Here is an 11,390-nt window from a genome sequence, read left to right as displayed (position 1 = left end):
TCCCATTCTCATAGCCTCTGTGCGTCTCCCTCCTTGCTGAGCTGATGTAGAGACAGTCACCGCGTGGCAGGAAACCCAAATCGTGGCTTCCAATGGCAAGGGCTCCAGCCTCCACACTTTTCTGTTCCTGTTTTAGCACCAGGACTGCATTCCAAGTTGGTTTCTCTCAGCCCAGTTCATTCCTGATTCAGCAGAGTATATCTCCACCTGCTTATGTCTCCTTACTCCGCACCCTTCCTGACTTCTGAGCCGAGACTTTCAGAGAGCCTCCATAGTAGCTGTTATCTGTCCGCCATGTTCTCCGGGAAGTACCCAGTTGAATTCTTTCATGTGTTTTGCAATGACTGTATGTGGTAAAAGCTTTGCCACACTGTTATATACATAGGGTTTTCCACCAGTGTGAAGTCATGGATGTATTTTACAATATCCATGTTTGGTGAAAGCTTTCCCACATTCTTCACATACACAGGGTTTCTCAACAGTCTAAATTTTATAATGTATTGGACAATGAGCATTTCTGCTGAAACCTTCTGCACATTCCTAACATATATAAGTTTTCTGCCCAGTGTGAAGATTTTCATACATTATGCAATATATACGTGTGCTCAAACCATTCTCATGATTCTTACATACACTGGTTTTATGTTGAGTGTGAACTTTCATGTTGCTTACAATGCCCATGATGGGTAATAACTTTCCCACATTGCTTACATACATATGGTTTCTCTCCAGTGTGAATTCTTTCACGTTGCTTACAATGTCCAGAATTGGTAAAGTCTTTCCCACATTGCTTACATAAATAGCGTTTCTCTCCAGTGTCAATTCTTTCATGTTTCTTACAATCTCACTGCATTTTAAAAGCTTTCCCACATTACTTACATACATAGAGTTTCTCTCCAGTGTGAATTCTTTCATGTTTCTTACAATTTCCCCATGTGCTAAAAGCATTCCCACACTGCTTACATCCATATGGTTTCTCTCCAGTGTGAATTCTTTCATGAACCTTAAAATATGCACGTGCTTTAAAAGCTTTCCCACATTGCTTACACACATATGGTTTCTCACCTGTATGAATTCTTTCATGTTCCTTACAGCTTGCATGTCTGGTAAACGCTTTCCCACATTGCTCACATACATATGGTTTCTCTCCATAGTGAATTCTTTCATGAACCTTAAAATATGCACATGTTTTAAAAGCTTTCCCACATTTCTTACACACATATGGTTTCTCTTTTGTGTGAATTCTTTCATGTTTCTTACAATTTGCATGTCTGGTAAAAGCTTTCCCACATTGCTTACATACATATGGTTTCTCTCCAGTGTGAATTCTTTCATGAACCTTAAAATATGCACATGTTTTAAAAGCTTTCCCACATTTCTTACACACATATGGTTTCTCTTCTGTGTGAATTCTTTCATGTTCCTTACAATTTGCATGTCTGGTAAAAGCTTTCCCACATTGCTTACACACATATGGTTTCTCTCCAGTGTGAATTCTTTCATGAACCTTACAATTTGTACGTGTGTTAAAAGCTTTCCCACATTGCTGACACACATAGGGTTTCTCTCCCGTGTGAATTCTTTCATGTTTCTTACAGTCTCCCCAAGTGTTAAAAGCTTTCCCACATTGCTTACATACATATGGTTTCTCTCCCATGTGGATGCGTACATGTCGCTTACAATATCCAGAACTAGTGAATCCTTTACCACATTGCTGACATACATATGGTTTCTCTCCAGTGTGAATGCGTTCATGTTGCTTACAATGTCCAGGAGTAGTGAATCCTTTACCACAGTGCTGACATACATATGGTTTCTCTCCAGTGTGAATTCTTTCATGAAACTTACAGTTTTCACGTCTGCTAAAAGCTTTCCCACATTGCTTACATGCATATGGTTTGTCTCCAGTGTGAATTCTTTCATGTTTCTTACAATCTCCCTGTGTTTTAAAAGCTTTCCCACATTGTTTACATACATATGCTTTCTCTCCAGTGTGAATTCTTTCATGTTTCTTACAGTCTCCCTGTGTTTTAAAAGCTTTCCCACATTGATTACATACATATGCTTTCTCTACAGTGTGAATTCTTTCATGTTCCTTACAACGTCCAGGTGTGGTAAAAGCTTTCCCACATTCCTGACATACATAGGGTTTCTCTCCAGTGTGAATTCTTTCCTGTTCCTTACAATTTCCAGGTTGGATAAAACCTTTTGCACATTGCTTACACACATAGTGTTTCTCTCCAGTGTGAATATTTTCTTGTATTTGAAAATGAATTTTACTGCTAAAAGCTTTCCCACATTTCTTACATATATGCGATTTCCACCCAGCGTGAAGTTTTTCATGAATTCCACAATAAGTACATGTGCTGAAAGCTTTCTCACAGTGCTTACACTCATAACGTTTTTCTCCAGAGTGAAGACTGTCATGTACTTGACAATATGTACGTGTTGTAAAAGCTTTCCCACACTGATTACATATGTAGGGTCTTTCTCCTCTGTGAATTCTTTCATGTTTCTTACAAATCCCATGTGTGGTAAAACCTTTCCCGCATTGCTTGCATACATAGGGTTTCCCTCCACTGCAATATTTTTCATGGATCTGAACATTGTCATGTGTTTTTGTTTCTTTCACATTCACATTACTTTCTGCAGTACCAAGGAACACTTCTTTACACTGATTCCAAGATGTATGTCCATAAGATTTCCCTAGCTTGTCATTTCTGTAAAGAAAAACATCACATATAAGATTTACAACCAAATTACTAAGTTTTTGTTTGAGAGTTGAACAAAACTGTTTGCAGTCTCACTGTTTGAATCCCCACTTCATATGTTTCACTTTTGTATTTCATAACTATTTCCATGAGCAGCATATGTAATCATCATCTTGCAATTTCTTACTGTTTATTTTCATTTTGAAAGTAGCATTATTTCCACTTATTTGTTTTGTTTAATCTTTCCTTATATAAATTTAAAAAAAGAAAAATTCACAGTGAAATGGGTCTCTGTTTCATGACTGCATTAATGTCAAGTTCTGTTTTTAATGCCTGCTACGAAATTCTGACCATGAAGCAACAGAATGGCCTTGTAAGATATGTTGAAAACAACCATTCCCAAAAGACTGGCACACATTTGGAAATCTTAAAAGTTGGTACTTTGAAATGCAGAATATTTAGCTTCAATTTGGGCATGGGCACATATGGGTATCATGTACAGATTATTCTGATATGTTTCCCCACACAATCTCCCTTCTGCCCTTAACCTGTAGTTCCCTTTTCCATATGGTCAGTCTTACCTTTCTCTATCAACTTTCTTTCATTTCATTCCACAACTTATATTTTGGTGTCTCATCTAAAAGGAACCTTGTAACATTTTAGGCTTTATAGCTGAGCTATTTCACTGAATTGATGGGTGAAAGACCCATCTATTTCTTATGGCAAATGACATTATATTATTTATTTTTTGACATTATGTAACACATTTTTTTCTTTTCTGGGCTCGGAATGAACAACACGTATTAGCACAAAATCTGTAGCTTTTTTAAATCTACTTTAAGAGATTTTCACTGATCATTAAGCTGTGAAGTTTGAACTTGAATTTGCCATTCTGCAAAATCTGATTCCTAGTGTGCTGGGTTTACAGAAATGCACAATCACAGACAGTCTGTTATCATTTTCCTATTCCACAAATCCAGTGATAGATAGCTAAGCTTCAAGGCCTGGTCTGTTATAACTCGATCTGCTTTGTATATGAGTAAGCATGTATCAGTATTTTATACAGATTTGAGATTTTAAAAATATTCAGGACAAGTGTGAGGGGATCAATTTCTAGAGACAACTGCATATTGATATTCAAAATGAGTGCACTAACATTCCACCAGCCTACTAAGAATATTAATCAGAATGGCTGATTCTCTAGAGAATGTCTTGGAAACATGAGGAGTCATTTTTTTAAAAAATTCTATTGCAAACTTAGCAATTGTTAGATAATGAATGTGTTATATTCACATGTAGATATGGGTAGAAAAACTGAAGGCAGAATGTAACAACTCAAAATGTATTCTTTTCGTACTCATCTATATGCAATGTCATACATTTTCATGATTTAATTCCCTCATATATACACTAGTTTATACATCTTCTGAGAATATTACTGACATTAAATTGAATGGTGCCTCATTTCTTTGATCATTTTTCTGCTGACTCACTAATTACTCAGGAACATTACTCTACTTGTGTGTGTGAATTACCTTAAGTAGCTCCAATAAATTTTGCCTTCTTTTTCAGCTTCCTGGATATCCCCAAGTCCACCTGAATTGTAGAAATAGAAATACCAGGACTCTTTAGAGTAATACATACAAATTAATAGGTTTTGTTTAGATTTATGATATAATGTGTCCAGGTCTGACATATTTTTAAAAATGTTTTCATATTCTTTTTCATGAAACAGAACTAATGAGCAAGAAACAATATTCTGACAGCATGAGTGACAAAAAGATTTCATCCTTACCTATCAGAGTCATGCTCCTAAAGGTTTCGCCCATCACATCTCTGTAGAGCTTCTTTTGGGATGGAGTCAGCAAAGTCCACTCCTCATTGCTGAAGTTCACAGCCACATCCTCAAAGGTCACCAACTCCTAAAGGATCATACATATATTTCTCAGAGGAAGGTTGAGACCCCAGGTTTGGGATATCTTAAATTCTCTCCTAGAAATCTGAATCAAAAGCAAAGTGTGGTGGTGCATATCTATAATGCCAGCAGTCAAATGGCTGAGACAGGATGGCATCAGTGAGGTCAGGGCAATTCTAGGATCCATAGGGTGTTCAAATCCACCTGATATACATACAGAAAGCTTGTCTCAATAAAACAAAACTAAACTAAACAAATAAAACCAAACAAAACAGCTGAATGAAGGCTGATTTCTTCAAATTTTAATCCATGTCTTGGTCATTAATTTTGTGTATATACACATTTTTGAAGACAGCAAATCTGATACCAGATTGCAACTCGCTGCAAATGTAACAGCCAAACAGGAACACTGATTCTTGTGCTGAATCATGGCAAGATTAATCGTGTACTGTCTCTAAAGCAGAGCTCACAGTAAGAAGCCTGCAGGACCAGCAACCGCAAAGCACAGAGGCAGATAAATATCCCATCAATTGCCTGGAAAGCCAAGCAAGCACCTCCCCTCCCCGGTCATTGGTGGTGGTTTGGCAAATTGAAGCCCTTCCAGGGGAAAACCAGCAGCAGCTCCTGAGATCCATCCCATGCTGGAATTTAGGACATTGGGAAGCCAGTCAAGCACCACTTTTCCCAGGTAAGTGGTGGCAGTCTGTTGGACTGCAGCCCTTCCGGGGGGAGAACCAGCAGCAGCTCCTGATATCCATGGTATGTTGAAACTTAGGACGCTGTGAAACCAAACAAGCAGCCTGTCTCCCTAGTAAGCAATAGTGAACCTACTGATGCACCACCTAGAATCAAACATCCCACTTCCCTACCCCTCTTCTCCTGTCACCCCACATTAGCAAATGGGAACCAGAAATCTGAGCATCTCCTGGCAAGTTGACCATAGCAAATAAGGAGGACTTCCTTTTACTATTACTTTTAAGGAAAATGTTTTTATTATTGTTTCACTCTATTCTGATTAATGGTACTGCTCTATTTAATATTCTGTTTTGATAAGTTCTATAATGTTCTGTATTTTGTCTCACTTTGATATATGTGATTAAAGAACAACTATTACAAAGATAACAAAATATATTGTGATACCTATTATTGTTATCCCAGTAACCTGTTGTGAAATTGTGTACCAATTTCTCTCTATGATCTTAGTTGACCTTATGCTGCCTTGTTCTGTTGTATTTTACCAATTTCAAAATTAAATAAAAAATCTCATCAATCACTTTGACAGACTACAGATGATGTCTCTTCAAATCTCATTTAGGCCAATGAATACTTTGTTCTTAATATACTTAAGCAGCATTTTGAAACATTAATTTGGTTCCATAGAACAAAACATAAATAACATCAAATATGGTACATAAATAATAATAACTGAAGTGTTATAGTGGAAAACAGCTGTATTTTAAAAATATGTATATAAAAATAAACCAGGCCCAAGCTGTAAATTATACCTCACTGTCACCAAGTGATCACTTTCAATTGAAATATAAGAAATATATCTTGGGAGGCTGGTGAAGGAGTTCTTCCTTGAATTTGGGGCTATCCTAAGTTACAGAGCCATTTAAAATAGACAATCCCTGACTGAGACACTGAACAAACAAAATGAAACTTAAAAAGAGACTGCATAAGACATCTTTGGTTTGTTTTAAAACATTATAGGCGTACAATAGAGAAAAATTCCAACAATACTCAACACTTTCTGAGAACCAATGTGGATATCTTCCATACTACACAGAAAACACTTTCATAGTTGGGTATTTAGTTCCGTAGCATGAACACCTACCTGGAAAGCATAGGTCATGAGTTTGATCCTTGGTACGAAAAAAATTCAAATTTCACTTTCATGACACTGCAGTATAATTAGAGATAATCAAAATTAGATCTCAGGTATGGAACACAAAAATAATGGGTTGACAGGGATGTGGAATACTGATTGTTGCCAGAGCTGGTGTTGATCACCTCAATGAAGCAATCAGAACCCAACTCTACTTCATACTTACTCTAAGAACTACGTGACTTTCAGTAAAGACCCTCTCTGTTGTATGTCCTGCTATTTGCTTCCTGCATCCTGTCAGTCACTTCCACATCCTTTCCATACTCCTCTGATCCATCCTAAGCCGAAAACCCTTCATGCCTAACTATTGATATCACTGCAAAATTTCTATTTAGGCCTTCTCCTTTACACCACTTAGATAAGTCCATTGTAGAGAATTTCCATATTTAAACACTCTATGAACAACCAAGCTACTAAATCAGCTCTTAATTCAGAGATGACATCTCTATTCCTTTCCATTTAGAAGGATATCACATGTATATGTCCATGCAAATGCCTAAATTTTGGCATTTTTCGATGAGAATTTAACAGGTAGCCCTTTCTGGAATTTGTCTTTCACAAATATTTACCCTGTCCTAGATAACACTTTCATATTTGCTTCATTTTTCTCAGACTTCAAAACTCTACAAACCTAGACTGTGAGTGACGGTGCCACCTAAATTTTTAAGTATGTTCAGAAATTATTTTGCACTGATCTGTATAATACACAGGAGTTCACCAGGTGTTTGGGAAGCCTTTCTCCACTGAGGCACACTACTACACATCTCTGAATTCTCAGGACCTTTGCTACTACCTGTCATGAGGATGGAAATATGAGAACATAGTATCAACTTAGGAGATCACAATAAATACAAATAAACCCAAGTTTAAGTTGAGCCATTGTGGCTATGAGGTCCCACATTACAGACATTAATACATTCCAGATCTGCTACTCTGAGGAAAAAGAGCAGAGTCCTAGATCATTACTGCTCTACAAGCTACAAATCATCATAGTCAGGGTCTTCCCAAGCTCTGTCCAATGCCTAAGATGCTGGAGTTACCAGGCTAGCAATGAATTTCAAAGATGATACTTGAGTACACTGCTGTCATAGTGAAGCTAGGGTTCCGGGGACCCCCAAATTACCCTTGCCAACAGCAAGAGGCAAAAGGGACAGTGAATGACCCATGGGCAATGCTGGAGGACCTCAGGAGCTGAAGCTAACTAAATACCTGGGGCTCCAGACACCGGAACTACTCCTAAATACTTGTAACTGGTTTCACCCAAACCACCCTATTTCTGGGCTCCAATCCACAACCTTACTATTCCATCGTTCCAGGATCTCTCAGGTTCTTTGCTAATCAGGCCACAGTACATCGAATGTACTAAATGAGATCCAGCAAGTGTTTTGCTACCACTATTGTACTCAGAACAGATAAATCATGCTGAGACACCAGAAGAGACAGAAGTTACAGCCAGCAATGGCCCACCTGATTGGACAGTTCATATAGCCTGCCCCTTCATCACTGATTGACTCCTGCTCTATTGCCATCATTCTGAGTCAAGAATAAACAGAGAAAGGAACCCCTCCCTGGAAGAGAGGATCCCAAAAGATAGACTGTAGTGCAGAAACTTCTGGAGCTGCCATATTTCTACAGTGGTGAACTCAGCTCAGCAGAGGAGTGTTTGTATTGAAGAGCTTTACCTCAGACTTTTAACTTTTAAATACATTTTATTTCAAGGAAAAAAGAACACATTAACTAAAATTAAATTTCAAAACATGTCAATCAGGGGGCAACAATGGTATATACATTGCACATTGTCATCCCCAGATCATTCACCCATAGCACAAGACATCTGTAAGTCAATTTTCCAAACAGTACTGCTACAGGGACGTGAGTTATTTAAATACTATTGGCCTGAGACATGGCTAGGTCCCCCAAGGAGCCCATGCAGGAGACCAGATACCTTGCAACTACGGGGAAGAGGGACACCTCATGCTATGGGCCAAGGCTCAAGACAAATGATAAGCAAATTCATCCATATCCTAAGGATTGATATTCTAAATAGTTCCCTAGCACTCTGAGGAAGTCAGGAGTCACCATTTAAAGAAATGTATGCTTATCCTAAAGACTGACATTCTAAATAGTTCCTATCATCCTGAGGAACTCAGGAGCCACCCTCTCAAACCCCAAATGGAAGAGACACAGCTACTTAAGAATGCCTGCTTTCTATGTGACTCCTTTCCCCCTTTGTTCCCAGTTTAATCAGCTTTACCTGAACTTAATAATCCTATTGAGTACCATAGCTCTTTCTGATCTTATGCCCATTTGCATTGTGAGTTCCTAGTTTTCCCGACCTTAAACTCATTTCACCACATGATTTTATTCTATAAATTTCCCTAGAAAGGACAATGTTTGGCAACCTCCTCAGGACTCTGTCTCTCTCTCAGGCAGCTTTCTTTCTCTCAATAAGTACATTCTTCTCTTAATCTCTGTTGTTCCTAAAATTTATTCTTTGACTTTACAGAAAAAAAAACCTCATATCAAACATAGTATACCAGGAGATTCATTCTGCTATAGCAATATCGATATAAACATTTCTCTTTCTTGAAGTCAGAGAAATCAGTTGAAGTTTGTATCACACAATGTTGATCTCACCTTTCCAGGGATACTTGCATTGAAGGCCTTTATCCCTGCCTTTAAGTGCTGCTTCTTTTTCTGAAAGTGAACTGATCTGTAATTTTGGTTATGGAATCTAAAATGCATTAAGGAAATGACTCAAAATTTCTTATGAATGGTTTACCACCAGCCATAGAGAAAGGGAGATAGCAAAAATTCTTTGTTTTGATTTCTTCATTCATCCAAAGAATGTACTTGAAAGAGTTTTGCCCTAGAAACAATTACAGGACCTCATGGTGGTAGTTCAAGGTGGAAGAAGGTGAAATCAGGGATGCTTACTCATATGGTCACTTCCTCTTTTCTCCTTGATTACAACTTCCTATTTCTTTCCCACGGTCCTAAAAAAATTCCTATCAGCTCCTGGCATGACATAAATGTACCTTCCAAGCACCACATGCAGTCAAAAGTCACATATACCCCATATCCCCCTAGGCAGTCGGGGAAAAAAAAGCTGAAGTTAAAGTTGACCCATCGCGGCTATGAGGCCCTGCATAGCCTCATAGTCTTGGTGGCTGTGGACTCTTTGCACATTCTTTAAGTAAAGGAACACTTTTACATTTCTTATATTCTGCTTCTCTATTGTGCTAATTTATCTCCTCAGTAACATCTGTAATCTAACCCGTTCTAAACCTATCTCACTACAGGATTTTATTCTATAAAGTCCCTAGAAAAGACAGAGTCCTTTGCTACTAGCTCAGCACCCCTTCTGTTTCTCTCAGACAGAAACTTTCTGATAGGATTTTTGGTGTAGTAAAGAAGAGAATATAAATTCAAAATGGCCTCTATTCTAAGATGATAGAGAGAACCCCATGACCACTGGGCCTCTGGCTTTTTCTTCTGCAAATGTGTGGGAGGCATACATAATGTTTTTGACTTGGGTGGTGCTTAAAGGTGGCATTGCTGATATGCAAGTAGCTCATTGAGATTCTTTGCTGGCCACAGTAGGTTGAATAGGGGAGAGGAAAGTGACTTCAAGATAAAAGTCCACTGGTTCCACCTCCCACTTCCAAAATATCCTATTTAGAGAAAAATACTTTCACTTTCTTTCTCTCAATAAATATATTCGGCTCTTCAACTCTGTTGTTCCTAAAATTCATTCTTGCATTTTAGAGAACACAAACTCATACCAGACATATAAGGTCAGGAGTTTCATTCCACTATATCATGGTGTGGCTGCCTGTATTTCTAACTAACTCAGCTGCCTGTAACTTTAAGAATTGTTTACCAATTTGACTTGGAGTAATTGTAGCAAATAAAATGTTCTCAATGCATATAGTGAAATATACCATTAAATTGAAAAAAATGATTATCACAGTTTTTTGACCCAGCATCAACCAACATTTTCAACTTTCAAGTATGTGGGAAAACAAAAAATAAAAACAACTCAGAAAATAGCAATCTTATAGGGGATAGTACATCAATCACTGTAATTGCCATGTTATCTTCAGGTATTTCTTAGACCACAAAAGAAACGCTGAGGCTATTAATTAACACGTATCAGTTTCAATAAATGGGCTCATAGCCCTGCATCTTGAAAAGTGTGAATTTTTTTTGTATGAGGGTTTGCACTCATAACCTTTGGCTCTCCAGGCAGCTGCTTGTGTCACTGAGCTCAATCCCCAGCCCCAACAACTTTAGATACTAAATATAACTATTAACAAGTTTTAATTTGCCATTGACCTATTTAGTTATAGAGTTTGTAAACCTACATTTTCACGAATGAAATTATTTTCTTTCCTTGCAATTTATATTACATTTTTTTAGGTACCATGGATCAAAGTTATAACCTAGCACTTCCCAGGAAAACATTTCTGCCTGCTGAACTAAAGCCCTGGCCTGTATTAATGAATATTTTTAAATGTATAAACATCACCTTATCCATTCAAATAGTATTGTGATTTTAGCAAAGGATGTCAATATAGACAGAAATTGATATACAATCAGAGAGGAAATGGAACCTTCAAGAGTCAATGCAAAAAACTAATACAACAATCACTGCTACAGGCACAGCTTTAGAAAGGCAGACCTGAAGGTGAAGATGCAGTGACCATGTCTACATGCTCCTGAAGAGAAAAACAACACCTTGAAATGTACTACAGTTACCACCACTTCCTCCAGGAAGTTCAGATGTGCATCAATTAACATACTCAATGACCAAAACAACTGGCCTATTGTGCCCACAAATTGCCTTGGCTCTTTCCACATACCTTTTCTGGCT

The 11,390-nt window shown here is 37.8% G+C and overlaps 1 protein-coding gene across 1 annotated transcript; it reads right to left on the bottom strand.

Moving 5' to 3' along the window:
- Positions 1–299: 299 nt before the first annotated feature.
- LOC134474372 (zinc finger protein 260-like) lies at positions 300–4,629 on the bottom strand. Its single transcript, XM_063242092.1, is given in 3 exon segments — positions 300–2,720; positions 4,247–4,307; positions 4,507–4,629. Coding segments are annotated over 3 exon segments (2,175 nt in total). The 5' UTR covers positions 4,541–4,629; the 3' UTR covers positions 300–640.
- Between the last annotated feature and the right edge of the window lie 6,761 nt (positions 4,630–11,390).

The sequence above is a fragment of the Cavia porcellus genome, unplaced genomic scaffold (genome assembly GCF_034190915.1).
Source record: "Cavia porcellus strain 051 isolate PalLab524CR breed Dunkin Hartley unplaced genomic scaffold, mCavPor4.1 scaffold_32, whole genome shotgun sequence".
NCBI lineage: Eukaryota > Metazoa > Chordata > Mammalia > Rodentia > Caviidae > Cavia > Cavia porcellus.
Note: the sequence above shows the minus strand (reverse complement) of the source record. Positions and strands in the feature narration are given on the sequence as shown.